Genomic DNA, 23,471 nt, shown 5'->3' with positions numbered 1-23,471 from the left:
TGCTCTTGTTTAAACCTATAATCTAATTCTTTAATGTGCTTTAAGAAGAATCAAAATATGTTAAGCAAAATTAAGGTGCACACTGCGTAAGATCGGACTCCAGTGGGCCTCCTGCGGAGAGCATATCAACATCCCTGAAGTCCCCACCAACTTAGATCAGTTGGCCAGACTTCAGGTCTGTCCATTTTCTATGCCACAAAACACAGAGTTATCCTCAAACGTCTGGTCTTTCACTTACCAGGAAGTGTGCATGATACTATTTTAGAATTCTGTTTCCAATGTATGGGACATCAAACAATTAACATTTGATGGCTCTTTTCTGCATTCTGCAATATGTCCTGTGGTTTAGATCTGCCCTTCGCTCTTTTCTGTTTTGTATTTTTAGCACCACTGTGTACCAGTGTTCTACAAACATGCACTGTGCAGCACAGGTCCTCTCCAATATTCAGGAGCAAAACTTCATCAGCTATCATGCCAAAGAAGTGCTACAGCATTACGTAGCCTTCCTTTACTCATTTTGGGAGATGAGCTGATTCGTCAGCACAGCTACCTCAGGATTTCAAGCCGTTTATTTTTTATTAAACTCTGAGAAAGCAAGCTTGGCACACAAGTCAGAGTTTGTAGAAGACATCCTACTGCATCTCACAGCACTCAATCCTTTCAACTCCATTCACATGCAATGACATTGTGTTGGCCCTCCTATTTCCATCATTGCTTCAGGAAGTTGGGGGAAGTCATGTTGCCTTTTTAAAATGTTATGTTGGAAAAATAAAACTAAGAACCACCAACCCTCAGACCTGGGGCACCAGTTTTCCCTGGGTTATTAAAAAGGAGAGTTAATTTGTTATCTCAGCTGAGGAAGAGAGAAGAACCACTTCCTAAATTAGACCAGCAAGGCTTGAGGTCACACAAGCTTTGTGAGGAACTGTGGGGAGAAGTACAGTCTTGTATTAGGCTCCCCCCACTTTAACAATTTAAAAGACCAACACTGGCACAGGTATAGTGAGCTCCATGGCAAGCTTGCTTGTAAGGAAGGTTTGCAGATGCAGCACATTATTCCCTGAAGAGAGTTACCTGATGGACCCTACAGGAAAAGGGGTTTTAGTGGTTCTCATTCTGCCTAAAAGGAAATGGAAGCTGCAGAGTCAGTTACAGGGTTCCCCTCCTGCCCAGAAGACTACTATGAGACAAGGCCAATAGTCTCTAGGGTACAGTTAAAGGAGAAGTTTTAAAGGGTAAATACGTATAAAAATACGTAGAAAATGTAATGATTTCCTTCTAGAAATCTGTTTTAAAAGAAAATACCAGTGTATATATTTTAGTAGTTTTATTTTCATTTTCCCCAACAGGGAACAAAAGGCAAAGAGGTGTTGTGAGATACATCACTATGTACTTATGGATAAATCAGTTTGTAATGTTATTTTACCACCCTATAAAAATACACATACTAATTTGTGGACTATAGCTTACCCACTTCATACAAGTCTCAGGAGTGTGAAGGAAGCAAAATATTTCAGATAATTGTTTTTATGGAGTAAAGAGAATGATAAATATACACTTTTTTTTGGTAAAAAATTATGGTTGTTTGTGTTCAGTAAAACCAGTCTTCAGTAGCCACATTCCACAAGAATTGAGATTTAAATGGTAGCTTCCTTTCAGCATGTGCATGCAAAAGCTTTAGCAAAGAACTGATGCAATGTTAGAGACTAGATGGAAGCCCTCACCCACAGTACAAAACAAGATGTTCATTTAATTTTATTTCAGCTTCCCATCCAAACTCTTGTAAACAGATTCCATACCATTTAGGCATCTCTTTGATAAAAGTATCTATAGTTCTATAAAAAAGTCACATGGTAAGATGAAGATATTTACCCTGTATGTGTTATGCAAGTGCGAAGAGGGACAAAACTTCCAAAGTCTCAAAACACATCCAAGCAACCTACAAAAGACCTGATTCCTTCCTCGTTCTGTCCAACCGTGTTTGTGAAACTCAGTTATGTGGCTCTTCAGAGGCAAATATAAAGTTTATTTTAAAAAATATTTAAGGACACATTATTTTAAGGACCTCCTAGAAAGCTTTTTGTGAAAAACAAAAGTGTTCCCTTGGTGAGAGCAGAGTGCAAAGCTCAGTCTTCGGAGCTTTCTCAATAATCCTTCCCTTAACAGAGTCATGATAAGACAAGGCTCAATACTTCGTGATGAGGAAGATCACATCTGTAACAATAGGTGAACACTGGAAAAAGTTTCATGTTTAATCACAAAACATGGAATAAGCCAGAAAAATATTGTCCAGATATGATCAATATGGTCTCTGCACGGTTCATATGCCAATGGCCTCAAGCACTCTTCTCTCGTTCTCATTGAGATGGTCTGAGAACATTGCATAGCAAGGCTGCTGTGCAAACTGACACAGGAAATCAGTGAGATAGGCCTAGGAGGAAGACGACAAGGAATCAAGTTAACATCTTTCAATACATCTATCATTGCTTAACTTTGGGAGCTAAAGATTGCATAACATGAGAAAAGACAAAGTGAACGAGCACTAATGCAAAGTGGAAGAGAAGGGGCACTGTGCTCAGCAGACAAGACAGGCCATGCTGCATTAGGCTTCAAAGTACATGTCAAACAGGCAGGCCAAGTGCAGCCTCCAGGCCAAATGTGGTCCCAGAGCACTAGCCAAGGTGTAGCCCAGAGACCACAGAGCCAGTCAGATTATTCACTCAAGACTGAGCATTGTGTAGTCTCTGTGGGTAGCTCTGCAGTGGAGATAAGTGCTGCTACAATCTGTTCCCTAGATTCAAAGGTAGGTCTTTTCTATCAGATTACCCACTCTATCTCCCAGCCAACCATGACTATCCTCTCAAGCAGAAAGTATTTTGTCACATCTAGTTCTAAAAGTCACAAATGACAAAGCTTCCATCTTTTCCCAGACTATTCCACAACTTAATACACCTCAGTCACACCTTAATACTCCTCTTAAATACCTGTCTAGTTTCCCCTTAATGAAAATTTCAAATTGTTCTTCATCCCCCACTAGCATCCCAGAAGTGAGGAGAAAGCAGGCTGATGCAGAGGGCTAAGGAATAGGGGGAGGGAACATGGTGAAAGGGAGTTACAAGAGGAGACAGAGGATGGAGAAAAAAAAACAGAGGGGAAGAGGACAATAGCTGGAAGGGCAAATGCAGTGGATACATGACCTGGTGGGGGAGGCAGCAGAAGAGGACAGGGACAGGATAGGGGTAGATAGGAGCACAGAGACAGTGTTGGAGGGGGTGCAGGGGCAGAAAAGTACACTCCTCTGTAGAACCTGGAGGAACCTGGAACTCCTCAACCTATACTTTTCTTTGCTCATGGCAAATAGTTGTGAAACCCACTGGCCAAGTGTGTGTCATCCTCCTGTTATGGCAGGTCCACACAGAGGATGGCAGCACACTACTGCTATCAGTTACTCCATTAGCCAGAGTTTCTATGGTATGGATCTAAAGGACAACACCCTAATGATCCAAGTAGGGATCAATACAGTTCCATGTGATGGAATTTGTTTTATCTTTTTCAGTTCAGAAATTGCCTCCAAAAATCATTAAAAGAATGTTAAGGTTGAAAAGCTACGTACTCAAAAGTCAGGAAATGCCAGAATTAAGGATTCCCATGCAATCTCAACTCAGTCCCCTTGTGCTTTTGCAGCAATCTCAATGTTAAATTCCCTGACCTTTTTTTAAAAATTGAAGTGCCTGTGTTGAGAGCTGCACATACTAGAACAGGGGTGGGCAAACTACGGCCTGCGAGCCGTGGGATTGCCACCCCCATGGCACCGCAGGCCCCGCGCCACTCCTGGAAGCGGCCGGCACCACATCACTGTGGCCCCGAGGGGGGGGGGGCAGGGAGAGAGAAACAGGGGCAGAAGGCTCCGTGCGCTGCCTTCGCCTGCAGGCACCGCCCCCCACAGCTCCCATTGGCTGGGAATGGGGAACCGCAGCCAAGGGGAACTTCGGGGGAGGTACCTGCAGGGAAGGGCAGCGCACGGAGCCCTCCGCCCCGTCTCCCCCAGGGATGTGGCGCTGGCCGCTTCCGGGAGCTTGTCTTAGCCCTGCTGCGCGCCGCTGCCACCCCAGAGCTGCTCCAGGTAAGCGGCGCCAGGCTGGAGCCCGCACCCCAACCCCCTGCCCTGAGCCCCTTGCTGCATCCCTACTGAACCTCAACCCCCTGCCCTGAGCACCATGCCGCACTCTCCTGAACTCCAACCCCCTGCCGAGCCCCATGCTGCACCCCAACATCCTACCCTGAGTCCTCCTGCACTCTGCACCCCCTCCTGCACCCCAACCCACTGCCCTGAGCCCACTCGTACAGCCCGCACCCCTCCTGCATCCCAACCTCTTGCCCTGAGCCCCTTCCTGAACACCGCACACCCTGCACTCCCTCTCGCACCCAACCCCTTGCCCCAGCCGTACATTCATGGCCCTGCATGCAACTTCCTCACCTAGATGTGGCCCTCGGGCCAAAAAATTTGCTCACCCCTGTACTAGAACTTATTGGTTTGTTTTTTTTAAACTAGGAAATTACACAGAAAAGAACCATAAAAAAGAATGTTAAGTGACAAAGTCAAGTACTAAATATTCAGGAAATGCCTGAAACTTAGTTGCCTGTATAGCTGGTGAAAAACAAAAAGGGCATGAAGCACTTCTGCCATTTCTACATTTTCTATTATTGTCTTCCCCCTCCCCCTCCCCCCTCATTGAGCCTACCCTTTCCATGGTCTTCCTCTTGCTTCTCATGTATTTGTGGAATGTTTTCTGTTACCCTTTCTTTCTCTAGCTACTTTAATCTCATTTTGTGCCTTGGCCTTTCTAATTCTGTCCTTATATACTTGTGTTTTTTTATATTCATCCTAAGTAATTTGACATAGTTTTAACTTTTTGTAGAACTCTGAGTTTCAGATCATTGAAAATCTCCTGGTTAAGCCAGGGTGGTCTCTTGCCATACTTCCTATCTTTCCTATGCGATGGGATAGTTTGCTTTCGTACCCTTAATCTCTTTGAAAAAGTTGTCAACTCTCTCCCATTGTTTTCCCCCTTAGGCTTGCTTCCCATGGGATCTTACCTACCGGCTCCCTGAGTTTGCTAAAGTATGTTTTCTTGAAATCCATTTTCTTTATTCTGCTGTTTTCCCTCCTTCCATTCCTTAGAATCATGAACTATCATTTCATGATCATTTTCACCCAAGCTGCCTTCCACTTTCAAATTCTGAACCAGTTCCTCCCTATTTGTCAAAATCAAATCGAGATCAGCCTCTCCCCTAGTTGCATTCTCCAGCTTCTGAAATAAAATACTGTCTCCAGGGCATTCCAAGAACTTGTTGGATAATCTGTGCCCTGATGTATTATTTTCCCAAGAGATGTCTGGGTAGTTGAAGTCCCCCATCAATACCAAGTCTCGTACTATGGATGATTTTGTTAGTTGTTTTAAAAAAAGTTTCATGCACCTCTTCTTCCTTGCTAGATGATCTATAGTAGACCTCTACTATGACATTCTTTAAAAAAAAACACAAACAAACAAAAAACCCCCACAACCTTTTATCCTTACCCATAGACTTCCAACAAGTCTGTCTGCTATTTCCATCTCAACCTCAAATGTACTTAAATTCTCTGGGTGACTGGGGGTGATTCTATGGGTGCCTTTACTGGGCGTAAAGTCTTACACCTCTGTTCCTGGTAAACTGGTTGAAATGATAATTAAAAATAGAATAAAACATTTGGAATATCATGCTATTATAGGGACTAATCAGCACAGTTTCTGCAAAGGAAGATTGTGCCTCACTAATTTATTAGAATTCTCTAAACGTCAATAGATTAATGGATGCAAGAGAACTAGTTGACAGGAGGAACAGAGATTTGATAATAGAGGAGGACTCTCCAATCCAGAAGACAAAGGTTTAACTAAATTAAATGGCTGGAAGTTGAAGCTGGACAAATTCAGACTAGAAATAAGGCACAAATCTTTAACAGTGAGGGGAATTATCTATTGAAACAACTTACCCAGGGTTGTGGTCAGAGCTTAATTTGTGCCGGGACTCAGCCATGGCACCTCTTCTGGTGGCGTGCAAGGCATGACCTCACACGTACAATGCTTGCGAGGTCACGCTGTGCGGCAGACACCATCTTTATTGCTTGAGACCAGGGATCTTTTTATTTTTTTTAAAAAACAAATTAAACACTGGTTGTAGTGGATTCTCCAAAACTAAAACCAAAAACTTTTTCAAAAATCTATACTGTAGTTCAAACAGGAATTAATTCAGGGTAGTCCTGTGGCCTGTGTTATACAGGTCAGACTAGATGATCACAAAGGTCCCTTTGTACTTTAAAATCTATGAATCAGTTTATTTAAACTTTTGACAGGTCTTTGATAAGGTCCATCCTAACAGGCTATTAAAGAATCTAAGCATTCAGGGCAAGAGGCAAAGTACTGTCATGAATCAATCACAAAGGTTAACAGCCGAGTGCCTCCAAGTTCCACAGTAGGCCCAATGTTTAATATATCAAACTAGAAAAGGGGGTGGTGGGCACAGTGAGCTGGCAGAATTTTCAGATGACAGTTCTTTAGGATAATTAAGTCAGAGAAAGCTGAGGAGCTACAGAGGGACCTAACCAAGCTTCAGAGACACAAACTATGCCAGAATTAATGTTGCACATGCAGCCTTGATTTTAGCTTTTTTTTTTTTTTTTTTTTTTTTTAACTTGAGCACTTGACTTCTAGCACAAACACTTGGTCCTATATGCTACAAGGTTTATTCACTCAAATCCAATTTCTATCTTTCACATAAAAATATTATATAGCTATCCCTCAAAAAAAAAAAAAAAAATATATATATATATATATATATATATAGGGATAGCTCAGTGGTTTGAGCATTGGCCTGCTAAACCCAGGGTTATGAGTTCAATCCTTGAAGGGGCCACTTAGGGATCTGGGGCAAAATCAGTACTTGGTCCTGCTAGTGAAGGGAGGGGGCTGGACTTGATGACCTTTCAAGGTCCCTTCCAGTTCTAGGAAATGGGATATCTCCATTAATTTAATTTTAATTTATTTAAAAAAAATACATTTCTAAGTCATAGGTCATTCCTGCAGCAGAGGTAAGTCATAGAAAGCACCTCTTCTTCCTAGCTTGTTGCTTTGACCACATCACCCCTCTGAATCCCTCCACTGACTCCCCCTTCTCTATTGCATCAAATGTAAACTGCTGGTCTTCACTTTCAGGGATTTTATCTCCACCCTCCTTACCTCTCAATTGCAATCAAGCTGATTGCTTGCTTCCAGCTGGTTCACGATGCCAGCCTCCATGGCCCACTGGTTAAATTTGCAAACAAGAGCCTTGGTGTTTTATTCCAGCTGCCTTCTCAACTGGGAGGCACTCCCCATAAACATCTGCAAAGCTACCTCAGCCTCCTTCAAATCCCTCCTAAAAACTCTCCTTTCCCTGATGACAAAGAAAGGACAGTTAACTTGTTCCGTAACTGGCGTTCTTCGAGATGTGTTGCTCCTGTCTATTCCACAGTAGGTGTGCGTGCTCGCCACATGTACCGGTGCTGGAAATTTTTCCCTTAGCAGTATCCGTAGTGGGGAAGCACCGCTGCGACCCCTGGAGTGGCGCCGATATATCGCGTCATAAAGGGGCTGCGTGCTCCCCCCCAGCCTCGGTTCCTTCTTGCCAGACAACTCCGACAGAGGGGAAGGAGGGTGGAATGTGGAATAGACAGGAGCAACACATCTCGAAGAATGCCAGTTACGGAACAGGTAACTGTCCTTTCTTCTTCGAGTGATTGCTCCTGTGTATTCCACAGTAGGTGACTCCAAGCTATACCTGACGGAGGTGGGTAGGAGTTCTAAATGATAAGTGTTAAGGGTTAACTGGGCGGAGCACCGCCCTACCAAACCCGGCATCATCCCTTGCTTGGGAGACGATTGTATAGTGTGATGAGGTGGTGGGGACAGAGGATTACATCCTCTGCAGATGTCCTGAATAGGGACATGAGCCACATAGACAGCCGACGAGACCTGAGCTCTCGTCAAATGAGCCTTTTCTATAGGAGGCGGGAGAACCCCTGCCAGGTCATAACACGTGTGTATGCACGAGGTAATCCAGCGGGAGATCCACTGGGTGGAAACCGGTTGCCCTCTCATGCGCTTGGCCGATGTGATGAAAAGCTGAGGGGATTTCCAGAATGGCCTTGTTTGGCCTAAGTAAAAGGCCAGCGCCCTACGCACATCTAGCATGTGCAGGCGTAGTTCCACATTGGAGGAATGGGGCTTAGGACACAGGACTGGCAGGAAGATGTCCTGGTCCATATGAAATGCGGAGACCACCTTTGGCAGGAAGGCCGGGTGCGGGCGAAGCTGGACCTTCCCCTTATGGAAGATCGTATATGGGGGTTCAGAGGTCAGCACCCTAAGCTCCGAAACCCTGCGGGCTGAGGTGATAGCCACCAAAAACACCACTTTCTCAGATAAGTGGGACCAGGAGTACGTGGCCAAGGGCTCAAAGGCAGGCCCCGTGAGGCATGACAGTATCAGGTTCAGGTCCCAAGGTGGAACCAGGGGTCTAGCATAAGGGAACGCTCTGTCCAAACCCTTTAAAAACCTGGAAGTCATGTGGTGGGAGAACACGGACTGTCCCGCCACCGGAGGGTGGAAAGCCAAGATGGCTGCCAGGTGCACCCTGATCGAGGAGGGCGCCAGCCCTTGGGTCCTAAGGGACAGGAGGTAATCCAGGACCAGCTGGAGCGGAGCAGACGCGGGGCAGGAACCTCTCTCCCTCACCCATATGGAGAACCAATACCACTTAGCCAGGTAGGACCTCCATGTGGACGGCTTCCTGCTCTCAAGCAGAACCCGTCTAACAGCCTCAGTACACCTCCCCTCCTCCGCATCTAGCCACGGAGCATCCACGCTGTCAGGTGGAGCGGGGTCAGGTTGGGGTGGAGGAGACGACCTCCATCCTGGGAGAGGAGGTCCGGGTGGAGCGGCAGCCTGCGAGGGGGGGCTGCCAAGAGTTGCAGTAAGGTCCCGTACCAATGTTGACGGGCCCAATCCGGGGCTATTAGGATAATCCTTGCCCCGTCTGATTTCAGCTTCTGTAGGACCCTGCCTATGAGGGGAAAGGCAGGAAGGCGTACATCAGGGGCCCCGACCAACTGAGCAGGAACGCGTCTGTCATGGCCCCTTCGCCCTCTCCCACCCTGGAGCAGAACTTGGTACACAGGCAATTCTGGGCGGTGGCGAACAGGTCCACCTGGGGAGTACCCCACTGTAGGAAGATCCACTCCGCTACCTCCCTGTGTAGAGACCACTTGTGTTGTTGTGAGAACACCCTGCTCAGGCTATCCGCGAACGTGTTGCTCTCACCGGGCAGGTGGAACGCTCGGAGGAAGATGTCATGGACTATACAGAACTCCCACAGGAGCTGGGCTTCCTGGCATAAGGCCGTGGAGTGCGTGCCCCCTTGCCTGTTGATATAATACATTGCAGTGGTATTGTCTGTGAGGACTCTGACCACCTTCCCTTGTAAACGCTGGCGGAAAGCCACGCACGCCAGGCACACTGCCCTGAGTTCCCTGACATTTATGTGTAGGGCGAGTTTCTCGGACAACCACAACCCCTGGGTCCTGAAGGCCCCCCACGTGGGCCCCCGAGCCCAGGTCCAAGGCATCCGACACTAGATCTAGTGCGGGAGGGGGATCGCGGAAGGGAACCCCCTGGAGCATATTGCTCGGGAGAGACCACCATTGCAGGCCTGCCACCACCGTTGGCGGAACCGTGATGACCTTGTCTAGGTCGTCTCTGGCCTGCAAGTACTGGGAGGCCAGCCAGAGCTGAAGGGGTCTCATCCTGAGCCTGGCATGTCGCACCACCAAGGTGCATGCAGCCATGTGGCCGAGGATTTGAAGGCACACCCATGCCGTGGTCACCGGGAAGGCCGTGACCGAGGCGATGAGGTCTTTGAGTGCCTCGAACCTGTCCCTTAGGAGGGAGGCCGTGGCCGCCTGGGAATCTAGCAGCGCTCCTATGAATTCTATGTGATGGACGGGTACTAACGTGGATTTTTCCTCGTTTACCACTAGGCCTAGAGTTGAGCAGATGCGTAGCAGGAAGGTTATCTGCTGCTGCACCTGGGACCGGGACTTGCCCTTGAGCAGCCAGTCGTCCAGGTAGGGGAAGATCTGCAGCCCTCTCCTCCTGAGGTGGGCCGCTACCACCGCCATACACTTTGTGAAGACCCTGGGGGCCGTTGAGAGGCCAAAGGGGAGGACCGTAAACTGGTAGTGGTCCTGACCCACCATGAAATAGAGGAAGCACCTGTAACCCTCGAAAATGTGGATGGCATCCTGGAGGTCCAGCGCTGCAAACCAATCCCCCGGGTCTAGGGAAGGAATAATAGAGGCTAGGGACACCATGCGGAATTTGCAGTGAACCAAGAACTGGTTGAGCTTCTGCAGATCGAGGATGGACTGAAGAAATACCTGGAATAGAATCCCTTGCCCCGAAATTCCCAAGGTACCCTCTCCACGGCTCCCAGGGAGAGGAGGCGCTGTACCACCTGATCTAGAAGGAGCGCATGCTCTGGGTCCCCCGCCGACTCCCTGGCTGGAGGGCAACTGGGAGGGGGCGAAACAAACTGCAACCTGTACCCCAGGTTGATACGGAACCACTGCAGACGGAAGGCAGGTAAACGATTGGCAAACCTGAACTTTATTAACTGGGAGGGTTAACCTGGCAACAGGCCAGGTGACCCCCCGCAAGCAGTCAAAAATGCCGCTTCCCTGGCCTCAGAGGGCCCCGAATGAGGGGCTGAACGGGATTGGCGTTGTGACCGACGCCTCTGTTCCTGCTGCTTCTTAGGCGGGGGCTCATATTTGTACCGAGCCTGGGGAGCGGAGGTGAGAGGCCTGGGCTTGTCCTTGGCCGGTGGGACGTACAGGCCTAGCGTCTGCAGGGTGGTACGGGAGTCTTTCATCCCGTGCAGACGCGTGTCTGTTTGGTCTGCAAACAGGGCCCGACCGTCGAATGGCAGGTCCTGCATGATTGACTAGGACTCAGCCGATAGCCCAGAAAGCGAAAGCCAGGATGCCCTTCTCATGGAGACAGCCACAGCCATCAAATGGGCGGCCATGTCCGCCGCATCGGAAGCCGCCTGGAGTGTTGCTTTAGCCGCTGCCGCAACTTCATCCACCAGGGCCCGGAACTCCTTCCTGTCCTTTTCGTGGCGGGAGGGCTCAAACTTGGGAAGGGACCCCCAAAAGGTTAAAATCATATCTGCTCAAGAGTGCCTGGTGGTTGGCCACTCTGAGCTGAAAACTCGCAGACGAATAAACCTTTCTTCCAAAGGAGTCCAGCTTGCGAGTGTCTTTGTCCTTGGGGGTGGGGGCGGGTTGGCCGTGACTCTCCTGGTGGTTAACGGACTCCACCACTAGAGAGTTCGGAGCTGGGTGAGAGTAGAGGTACTCGTGCCCCTTTGAGGGCACAAAGTACTTTCGCTCGGCCTTTTTGGAGATAGGGCTGTGGGAGGCCAGGGTTTGCCAAAGGCCAGTGGTAATATTGGCCATCCCCTGATGAAACGGGAGGGCCACACGCCCCGGCGCCGAGGAGGTAAGGACATTGAACAATGTGTCTGAGGGTTCCTCCATCTCAGCCTGGAGCTGGAGGTTCGATGCCACCCTCCTGAGCAGCTCCTGGTGAGCTTTGAAATCCTCCTGAGAGACAGGAGGAAGGGCAGCCACGGAGCCATCCGGTGCCGAGGAGGTCGGTGCTGCGGTGTCGTCGGTACTGGTAGTCCAACATCCTGACCCTGGGCCCGAGCCGGTGCCGGAGGTCAGTGCCCACTGCTTCATCACGGTGCCAAGGTGATGCCGTTGGCTGGGCCTGGGACGCTCCCGCCACGGAGTGGGGTCCCAGCTGTGCTGGTGCCTGGGGCCACGGTGCCCACTGGCACCACTGTCCCTGCCAGGGAATGGTCTGGCCCTGGGACAAGAGGGGGCCCAGAAGGGATAGCTGGTCCTGCGGCACCGAGCAGCTTGACGAGGGATGGCTGCGTGCCGAAGCAGAGGTTCAGGACGAACGGACGGTGCCGTACGAATGACTGGGGCGGTCCCGAACATGACGTCTCCAGCCTCTGGAGGAGGACAGATAGGAGTAGGGGGTACTGTCCCTGTACTCTCTCCGGCGCCCAAGGCCACGACGCCCCAGTGCCTGGGACTCACGGGACGAACTCCGAGCCTGGCGCCTTCCATGGCAGGTGCCGGAGTATGAACTCCGGTGCCGACGACAATGATACCTGTCCCTGCGGGCACAGCTCGAAGAGGAGCGATGACGTCTTTTGGAACCTGCTCTACGGTCCCCAGGAGTGGAGGAGTTAAGCTCACTCGCAGACGACCCTGCTTGCGGTGTGGAGACATGCCTCGGTCCGCGGGTTGGCCCTTCAAGCCGGGATGGCGCCTCAACCTTGGAGATGTCCAGAGAAGGTTGATGGGTACTTAAAGGCAGCTTTCCACAGGATTGGGGGCCCGACTGAGGCGGCACTCCTGGCACTGGAACCATAAGGATGTCGCACGCGGCCTGAGCTGCCTCCGGCATCGAAGGCATCCTCACCTCTGGAGAGGCCTGCGTGGACGGCACCGGACTACTCTGCTTCACCCGAGTCGGAGGTCTCGGTCCCGATGGGGATCGTGGGCTGCCCAACACGGGTCTGGCCTCACCCCGTTCTTTCTCCCGGCACCACTGAGTCTTCCCTTGCTTCTTAGAAGGGGAGTGGTGCCGGCTCGTCGACAGCGCCTCGCTGCGCACCGATGACGCGGTACTGGACGTGGAATCAGGACGGCGCACCGGAGGCGCTTTGCTACGCGCTGAAGGCACAGTGCCCAGCGCGGGGTCGGGGCCAATGCCAACTCCATTAGGAGAGCTCAGAGTCGGAGCTCACGCTCCTTCTTTGTTCGCGGCTTGAAGGAGCGGCAAATTTTACACTTCTCACTAATGTGAGCTTCGCCCAAACAGCAAAGACACTCCGAGTGAGGATCGCTCCGGGGCATAGAATTGCGACAAGAGTCGCACAACTTGAAGCCCGGGCCACGGGGCATGCCCCGAGCCCGGCAATAGCAAGAAAGATCAGTGAACTGGATACCACTAAGGCAATAACACTGCAGCCAAGGCTGAAGCAAGTTCCGACTACCTTCACTGACGGCAAGAAGGAACTGAGGGTGGGGGGAGCACGCAGCCCCCTTTATTGCGCGATATATCGGCGCCACTCCAGGGGTTGTAGCAGTGCTTCCCCACTACAGATACTGCTAAGGGGAAAACTTCCGGCACCGGAGCACGTGGCGAGCATGCACACCTACTGTGGAATACACAGGAGCAATCACTCGAAGAAGAAAATTAAATTATGCTGTTGATGTGCTGAGACCACTGCCCACCAGGCTGACCATTATTTCCTTGTGCTCCCCTGTCTGTCTGTATCCATCTGTTGTCTCTGGTCTTATACTGGAAAGTGTTTGGGGCAGGGGCTGTTTTTTTGTTCTGTTTGCACAGCCCCCAGAACAATGGAGTTCTGGGTCCCTGCCTAGGTGCTATAGTAATACAAATAATAGTAATATGCATCCTCTGGCACTTCCAGAGCAATTCCAGTGAACTGAATAAAAGTACAGAATGTACTCTCCTTTCAGTGCTCAGGGGGCTCTACATTTTGTTAGAGATACTATATAAGAAAGTAAAATATAATGAATAACTAGAATAAATAGGCAATAGGAATCAGATTGCAAAACTCATTCTAATACATCACCTGTAGATCTATTTGATAAAGGGGGTCCTTTAATGCATCTGGATCATCCTCTTCATCATCATAGTAATCCTCATCTGGCAACACAAAAGCACGGGTGTTTATAGTGAAAGACAAGCTGGCTACTATTTCAGGATGCATCTCACTAGGCCCCTAACTCCAGGAGATTTTAACAAGGAAGTGTAATTTTGGATAAAAATACCATTTAAAAGGAACTAGCAACTTTTATTTTAAATAAAACAGAACTGAGGGCAGTGAAGAATGGCAGAATAAGGAGGGCCAGGAGCCTTGTCTCACAGCTGAGACAAGAATCCAAGTAGCACAACACAGGTGTTTGTCATTCCTTATATGTACAAACATGTGCACACATTAGTGATCTTGTACTGTGGCATGAAATTAATTGCTCCAAACTGAGATACCCTTGGCTTACCACCTCAGTACCTGACACAAATACATCCTTCATTAGCTACATTTCATGCATTACAGTCACACAGGAAACACTTCCATTGAATATTGAGACAAGTCCCTCTCTCACTGAGACATGGTAAGGTTGAAGAAAGTTTTCCTTGGGCTACAAAAGAACCTGGATAAGTTTCCCACTCATTAAAGCTACCTACATGAATTTGTCTTGCCATGTTATCTGCGGCAGATCTAATGCATCATGATAGATTTCAGTCTCCTATGCTTCTGCCAGTGCAGCGAAACAATTCATTTAAGTTGCCTTAGCTGTACCAAGTAAGATTCTCTCTTCAAATTATACACCTACCTTTTCTCCTTAACCCTCCAGATCATATAGCCACAGCTCCCTTTCCCTTTAAATACCTATCACTTCAGGATCACACACAAATTCTTCCTACAAGAATACAGGACTTAGTTGGGAAATTTGGGTTCTATTCAGTTCTCAGACTCATTTTGTGACTTCATCTCTGAGCCTCAGTTTCCCCATCTGTAAACCATATTTATACCTGCCTCATGACAGTGTTGTGAAGCCGAATTAGTACTTGAGACTCACTGAGGCCTGGTCTACACTAGAAAATTAGGTCAGCAAAACTACATTGCTCAGGGATGTGAAAAATCCACACCCGAGTGGCGCAGTTAAGCTGACCAAAGTCTCCGGGTAGACAGCGCTACATTGATGGAAGAATGCTTTTGTTGACCTAGTTACAGCCTCTTGGGGTGGTAGATTACCTATGTTGACAGAAGAATCCCTTCTCTCAGCACAGGTAGTGTCTATGCTGAAGCAGTGCAGTGGCGCAACGATGCCGCTGTAGCATTTTAAGTGTAGACAAACCCTGAGCCTCAAAAGGTGCTCTGTTATTTGATATCTTCTAGCCTATGAACATACAGTCTCTGTTCCAGGATGTATTTTTTGCTCTTCCCTTTTTCCCGTGTCTTCCATTCCAGGTTATTTCCCTGCCCTCCATACTATATACTGAGCAGCTGTCAAGAGAAATGTAACTTTCAGAGCTGCTTGTTCTTTACGCAATTTGACCTTTTGAACAGTGAACGTAACTGTTCTGCTTACCATATTTGTTTGTGGCAAGAATATCTGATAAAAGTTGTCCAGCTAAACCTTCATCTTCATCCTCTTCATCCTCCCGATCTTCCCACATATCATTGGAGTCATCTGTTGATGAAAAAAAAGCATCTTAAAGCCACATAGAAAATACCAGTTCGAGACGGATAAACATTACCCACAGAATACGCAGTCCCTTATTAAACAGTACAGGAGCAGAAATGAATTATGCCCATGTGTACAGATCAGAGAAGCCAGTGTATTGGCATGCTTATATCTTTAAAGTCAATGGATAGAATCCAGGCATAAATAGGGTCCTACCAAATTCTTGGCCATGAAAAATGTGTCACGGACTGTGAAATCTGGTCTCCACCCGTCAAATCTGGTCTTGTGTGTGCTTTTACCCTATACTTTATGGATTTCACAGGGGAGACCAGTGTTTCTCAAATTGGGGGTCCTGACCCAAAATTGAATTGCGGGGTGGGTGGGTCACAAGGTTATTTGGGGGGGGGGGGGGTGTTTGCAGTATTGCCACCCTTACTTCTGCCCCGCTTTCAGAGCTGGATGGCTGGAGAGCGCTGGCAGCTGACTGAGGGCCCAGCTCTGCAGGCAACAGCACAGAAGTAAGGGTGGCAATACCATACCATGCCATTCTTACTTCTGTGCTGCTGCTAGCCGTGGCTCTACCTTCGAGTTGGGATACTGGCCAGCAACTGCTTCTCTCCAACTGCACAGCTAGCTCTAAACCAGCACTGCCGCCAGCAGCCGCTCAGAAGTAAGGATAGCAGTACTGCAACCCCCCTTACAATAACCTTGTGACCTCCCGCCTGTGACGCTCTGTGCCTCGGGGGGGGGGGGGGGGGAACACTCTGCACCCCCATGTTCATCCTTATAAAATGATAGTGTGGTACCCAATGCAAAGTTTGTCATGTCGGGTGTCTTCGGAAGGCTCATTATGCACAGAGCATTGTTGTTATAGTAATGTTATAGGCTGTAATTTCATGTATATAGTTATGAGGCTGAAAATGTGTCCTCATGGCTTAAAACAAGCCAAGGCAAAACTCTCCAGGAGCAGAGGGGCAGTTCACACCTCATCAGGGCATGTATGGGACAAACCCAGCCCAGTCTCACAGGAACATAGATGCTGGCCTAGGCAATAACAAAGGATCTGTTGGACTCTCGAGTGAGTCATGCCCCTTCCCTTGGTCAGTTTGGGACTACAATGAGGTAATGCTCACCTGACTCTGAAGGGGGAGGGGGGCAAAGCCAAGGGGGAAGAAAGAACATGCGAAAAGGGAGAGACGTTTGCTATGCTCTTCCTCTCTCTTCCACCTCCAGCTACAGACACCACCACCAAGCAACTGAAACGCTGATCAAAGGGGAAAGCCTGGCTAAAGGGCAAACAGCCAGCCTGTGGTGAGAAGTATCTAAGTTTGTAAGGGCACTGAAAGCGTTAAGATCAGCTTAGAATGCGTTTTGCTTTTATTTCATTTGACCAAATCTGACTCGTTATGCTTTGACTTATAATCACTTAAAATCTATCTTTCATAGTTAATAAATTTGTTTGTTTATTCTACCTGAAGCAGTGCGTTTGGTTTGAAGCGTGTCAGAGACTCCCCTTGGGATAACAAGCCTGGTACATATCAATTTCTTACTCATATAAGCTTGCAGTGTCCAGCGGGCATAACTGGACACTGCAAGACTGAGGTTCCTAGGGTTGTGTCTGGGACCACAGATATTGGCTAGTGTCATTCGGTTGCACAATCCAAGCAGCGGCTGGCCAAAAGTGCTCAGTCATGTTGCTGGGAGCAGCTTACATGCCAGAGGCTGTGCTTGAACAGCCCGGGGGTGGGGATTCTCACAGCAGAGCAGGGTAAGGCTGGTTCCGAGAGTCGAGGATTGGAGTGACCTAGGAGATCACCGGTCCAGATAACACCAGGGGAACGTCAGGACTCCCTCCCCACCTCCCAGCTTCTTTTTGGGTCAAGACCCCTAAAATTACTACACCGTGAAATTTCAGTTTTAAATAGCTGAAAACATGACACTTATTATTTTTAAATCCTTTGACTGGGAAATTGACCAAAATAGACCACGAATTTAGTAGGGCCCTAATTATAAATATAAACTCCTGCCAGAAAGTCAGACCATAGAGAACATAAGAACGGCCATACTGGGTCAGACCAAAGGTCCATCCAGCCCAGTATCCTGTCTACTGACCGTGACCTATACCAGGTGTCCCAGCGGGAGTGAACCTAACAGGTAATGATCAAGTGATCTCTCTCCTGCCATCCATCTCCACCCTCTGACAAACAGAGGCTAGGGACACCATTCCTTACCCATCCTGGCTAATAGCCATTAATGGACTTAATGAATTTATCTAGTTCTCTTTTAAACCCTATTATGGTCCTAGCCTTCATAACCTCCTCAGGCAAGGAGTTCCACAGGTTGACTGTGTGCTGTGTGAAGAAGAGCTTCCTTTTGTTTGTTTTAAACCTGCTGCCCATTAATTTCATTTGGTGGCCCCTAGTTCTTATATTATGGGAAACAAGTATATAACTTTTCCTTATTCACTTTCTCCACATCACTCATGATTTTATATACCTCTATCATATCCCCCCCTTAGTCTCCTCTTTTGCAAGCTGAAAAGTCCTAGTCTCTTTAATCTCTCCTCATATGGAACCCATTCCAAATCCATAATCATTTTAGTTGCTCTTCTCTGAACCTTTTCATAGTTTAGAGAGTTAGGGAGGGAGACCTCTACTCTGAAGGGGGAGGATAACTGAATCTGCACATAAAAAGCCCTTTGGAGAGTCCCTAGTAGGGGCATGTGGAGGAATTTAAATCTGACCACTTTTGGAGGGGCACGTTAGACACACTAAAATGAAAGGCTCACGTGACCCCACCCCCAAGATTTCTCAGGATGCCCAGCAGTGCGGAGGCAGCAGCTCCCCCTGGCAGCAGCACTCTCCATGTCCCTGCAACCCAGGGAGGGAGGAAGCCACAGGGCGGCTGGCTGATCTTTCCCCAACCCTATAGCTGCTGCGTCTCCTTCCCTGCTGTTGGAGTCCCACCACTGCTGCTTGTTTTGCAGACTGCCCATGGAGGTGAGTTGGGGAGTGGCGGCAGAGTCAATGTGTAGGACTCCAACAGCAAGGAAGGAGAAGCAACAGCTGTAGGGGTGGGGAGAGGAGCAGCTCAGCTGGCAGCCAGCCGCCCTGTTGCTTCCTCCTTCCCCAGGTTGCAGGGACATAGATTATGAGGGGGGCGTGCCCCTGCTTGTCCCCCCTTTGTGCACACCTCTGGTCCCTAGGCATTCCCAGTCAAGTTGACCCCTAGCATTAGTGTCTTCAAATCTGAGGTGCAATCCTCTGAATTAAGGAAATGTGAGAATGCCTCTTTTCCTGTTTCTTTCTAGGGTGGTTCTGTTCAGGGGTCCTCCTTCCTGTTCTTACTCCTACTTTCCTTGGTATGAGGAGCAGCAGACAGAAGCAGAAACACAGGACTGGAGTGATACCCATCAGGAACATTCAGCACCCATTTGGTACCTTGGTCTTATGTGCTGGCAGCCAGGGAAAAGGGTCAGCACCAGTGTCTTAATGCCATTCTAAGGTGGATTCTGAGGGTCCAGGCACTGAGGCCAAGGGTTCTTTGGAAACCAACACTGGGGAAGCCCCGAGTCACCTGTTTTGGCACCAATGGAAATGCACACTTTTCCATGGTAATGGGCTGTGTCAACTAGCTCCCACTCTGAGACCGATTAGAGCTGAACATGGTTTTGGGAACCAGTATCTGGTCCAAAGGTTCCCCCCACTCCAAGGAACCAGGCTTAGGGACATGAAATGGGCCACAGAATAACAGACTTTAATGGCAGAAGGGACCTCTTAGGATAATCTAATCTGAACTCCTAAATAACAGAGGCCAGATAAATTCATCTAGTCATTTCTGCATCCAGCAAATACCTTCTGGCTGAGCGAGATCTCAATAATTTTGGGTGACTCGTGCAAATTTTGCCACCTCACTGCTCACCCCCTTTTCTAGATCTTCATTAAAAACGAGTCTTAGCACAGAACCTTGAGGCATGCTGCTGTTCACCTTGTGCCATGATGAAAACTGACCATGTATTAGATCAAAAATAATACTGTGCGCCTTGCCCTATAACTATTTTCTTTAGCAACCTTGTAAGCTGGACCTTGTCAATGTGCTTTTTGAAAGTTTAGATTATGTCAGCGCGGTTCCTCCTTTATCCACTACTTTGACACATTCAAAAAATTCTAACAGATTAGTGCAGCACAAGTTTCTTTTGGAGAAACTGTGTGGGTTAGACCCTACCATTCTGTAATCTTCCAGATCAGTTATTCTATTTTCAGCTATCATTTTGACCAATTTACCAGGAACACGTGTGAAGCTGACTGGTCTGTAATTTCACGAATCGCCCTAGAGCTCTTTTTCAATATAGGTACAACATTTGCTACCTTCCAATTCTCTAGTATAGTAAAGTAGCTAATTTTAATGAGATTGCATATTTTTGTTAGCAGCTCAGCTACTCCATTCATTCTTCACCATCTGAAAGGAGAAAGCCACCCCAGTATCGTACCTTGACTCCAGTCTGCAGCTGTCTGGCGAGATGCATTTGCTTCCATTGCATTAGAAAGTTCATTTATTATTAATTTTAAGATTTTTATTAACAATGGAATGTTTGTCCAGCGTTCAGGATCTGTAAGACCACAGGAAGGAATACATAGATAACTTTGCCTTTTAACAAACTAAATAAGAATCTTCAAAGCCACTAAAACAATCCTGTTTCAATACATGCTGGAAATGTTCACTGAACAGAACTATACTTTTACATAAAAATATTCTTCTCAGAGAGCTGCATTCAACTACTACCATTGAGCAGATATTCTGGCACCATTGGACATATATATAAACAAGGCAAGTGTCAAATCCTCTGAACTAAGAAAACACTGAGGTGTAATAGTACGTTATGTTAGTTAAGCAAGGACAATCTGAAACTTCAACTAGTCAATTAGCAATCACACTGGGACTTTAAGGGTCCAGGACAAAACTAAAGATGATTATTGTTCATTAAATGACTGACAGGCCAAACATTGAAGAACTAGGTTAAAGCTATTAGCCTTTCCAACTTCATTTTTTTCTTTCCCTATGGGCATTACTGGTGGCAAACACAGTTCTCATGTTGCTCATATGTCCACTCTTTATATCATCTCAGGTTGTGAATTCAAACGGTCCTTGAAACAGGTTTCTTAAAGGCCACAAGAACTGTGTTCAACATTTATTTTAAAGTGTAAATATTTCCTTGGCCGGAAATATGGCTCAGAAGCCAGGTCATGGAATACAGAGCCTTCCAGATCTAGATTACTAGTTCAAATCCAGTCCAGGTCAAATCACCAAAGTAATGAATTATTTGTATTGCAGTAATGCTTAGGGGCCCCAATCATGAATCAGGGCACCTGTGCAATAGGGACTGTACAGACAAAACAAAAGTAGTAACCACAGTAACTCCTCGCTTAACATTGTAGTTATGTTAACCTGAAAAATGCCACTTTAAGCAAAACGATGTTAAATGAATCCAATTTCCCCATAAGAATTAATGTAAACGGGGGTGGGGTGGGTTTAGGTTCCAGGGACATTTTTTTCGCCAGACAAAAGACACACACACACACACATATATATATATATATATATATATATATATATATATATATATATATATATATATATATATATACACACACACACACACACACACACACACACACACACAAAGTTTTAAACAAATAATTTAATACTGTACACAGCAATGATGATTGTGAAGCTTGGTTGTGGTGGTGAAGTCAGAGGTTGGAAGAGGGTGGGATATTTCCCAGGGAATGCCTTACTGCTAAATGATGAACTAACACTCGGCTGAGCCTTCAAGAATTAACACGTTGTTAATGTAGCCTCACACTCTACAAGGCAGCACAAATGGAGGAAGTTGAGACAGCATGGCACCGTGTGTGTCTGTGAGAGAGAGAGAGAGAGAGGGGCGCGCATTGCCCCCACTGAGTATGCTGACCCCACTCTAAGTACACTGCCTTTTTAAGTAGATCAGCAAGTTGAGACAGCGGCTGCTGCCAGCAAGCTCCCTCGGTTCTGAGCCCTGTCGTGTGTCCCCCTGCTCCGCTCTGTGGAGATGGGGTAAAGGAATGGGGGCACCCTGACATTGGCCCACCACTTCCCCCCACCCTCCTGCACAGTAAGCAGGAGGTTTCTGGGAGCAGCTCCAAGGCAGAGGGCAGGAGCAGCACACGGCAGTGGCCGGGGGGAAGGACAGCTGAACTGCCCAGCAATTGATAGCCTGCTTTGCAGCTGCCGCACAGGGAACTTGGGGATTGGAAAGCTGAGAGGGGGGGCTGCCGGTCCACCCTGGTTCCAAGCCCCCACCAGCTAGCTCCAATGGGCTGCTCTTTTTGCAAGCAGTGGACAAAGCAGGCGGCTGCCAAACAACGTTATAAGGGAGCATTGTGCAACTTTAAACAAGCATGTTCTCTAATTGATCGGCAACATAACGATGAAACAATGTTAAATGGGACGACTAAGTGAGGAGTTACTGTATTCCAAAAGCTTAACAATCTATAACTTAAAACAAGATTATTGGAATTATACTGCATTGGAGTAGTATCTATATTACTATTGGAAAACTGCTTGACAGTCTACGTAGAATGTCCTACAAGTCCCCTCTTCATAAATAAGGACAAAAACAATATCCTACTTCTAAATGCGGTACATAAAGTCAAGGCTGAGCTGCGCTGGCAGGGCAGCATGTAAGAAGCTTGCACTGCAGCTGCTTGTACAATACAATACAGGAGGACTTCAGTATTTCACCAATATTAAAATGTTTGATTGTCATCACAATTACTGACTAAATTTTATTAAGCTAAGATTTTCTAAAGAGACTAGTGATTTTGGGAACCCAACTTGCCACACAAGGGGACAAGCAATCAGCACTTCTGAACGTCGGACTCCTATAATACATCTCCAGTGGGGCAGCCACAAACTGAGGCACCCAAAGTCACTAGACACTTTTGAAAATTCTTGTTTTCTGTCTGAAGTTGATGAAGCACCTGGAGGACAAAATCTTGTATCAACCAAATCTGAATTTCAACTCCATTAACTGCCTAACACCAGTAAAAAGTGTAAGGGCAAATACTGAAGAGTTGCCCTCAAGAAAGAGACTTTAACTAATGATGGAACAAATGCATCTCAGTTCTCCATCTGTAAAATGGAGATAAAGGGTACGGTAGTAGAAGTAATATTGTATTATCTATTTACATTGTAAACTATTTGAGGCAGGTGCTGACTCTTCTTATGTGTTTGCACAACTGGGCTCCAATCTCAGTTGCGGTCTCAGGTGCTACTGGTAATATAAATGTGTAGCCAATTGCTTCATCTGAACGCTCTTTAGGACATTAGTTTCAGATTAATAAACCTCTTAAATACAACAAACCGAGCAGGACCAAAGTTACATCAAAATTTAACAATTGTGCACATTCAATTCTTACATGCCCACCTTCCTCTTCATGGTTATGCGACACTAATGCATGAAACAAAAACTCTGAAGGCAAAAAAAAAAAAAAAAAAAGATAGCGGAAGGACCCAAAATACTTACTACCCTGTTTCCCCGAAAATAAGACAGTGTCTTATATTAATTTTTGCTCCCAAAGATGCGCTAGGTCTTATTTTCAGGGGATGTCTTATTTTTCAGAAATGAAAAATGCCTTATTATCGGTGGATGCCTTATTATCGGGGAGGTCTTATTATCGGGGGGATGCCTTATATTACAACGAGAGGCAAAACTGTAAGTAGGCCTTATTTTCGGAGGATGTCTTATTTTCGGGGAAACAGGGTAATTCTGTATCAAGCCCAAAAAATCAAAAAGAACTGGGAAAAGGTTTAAGTAATAACCAGATTTTCAAGAGTTCTATTTGATTGTTAGATAATTAAAAAAGGGAGTTCTATTTGGATTAAATATTGGAATAAAGGTAAAGTTTCTGACTTGGATTGTAAAGTGGATAAAATTGAAAGCTTCAAATAACGAGTCAGGGCCTCACTTAAAGAACAGGGTCTAATGAACATTTGT

The 23,471-nt window shown here is 47.1% G+C and overlaps 1 protein-coding gene across 3 annotated transcripts in view; it reads right to left on the bottom strand.

The window, feature by feature from the left end:
- Nucleotides 1-1,312: 1,312 nt before the first annotated feature.
- Nucleotides 1,313-23,471, bottom strand: part of IPO9 (importin 9) — a 185,059-nt gene continuing 162,900 nt past the window's right edge. For all 3 annotated transcript variants that reach the window (XM_054025480.1, XM_054025477.1, XM_054025479.1), the window contains 4 exons: nt 19,926-20,045; nt 15,341-15,442; nt 13,819-13,892; nt 1,313-2,431 (listed from right to left, as the gene is read on the bottom strand). In XM_054025480.1, the coding sequence (XP_053881455.1) occupies nt 2,321-2,431; nt 13,819-13,892; nt 15,341-15,442; nt 19,926-20,045 (407 nt within the window). In that variant the 3' untranslated portion in view covers nt 1,313-2,320. The remainder of the gene's footprint in view (nt 2,432-13,818; nt 13,893-15,340; nt 15,443-19,925; nt 20,046-23,471) is intronic.

This window comes from Malaclemys terrapin, chromosome 4 (assembly GCF_027887155.1).
Source record: "Malaclemys terrapin pileata isolate rMalTer1 chromosome 4, rMalTer1.hap1, whole genome shotgun sequence".
Lineage (NCBI taxonomy): Eukaryota > Metazoa > Chordata > Testudines > Emydidae > Malaclemys > Malaclemys terrapin.
The sequence above is the reverse complement of the archived record's forward strand: the minus strand, read 5'-3'. Positions and strand labels throughout refer to the sequence as shown.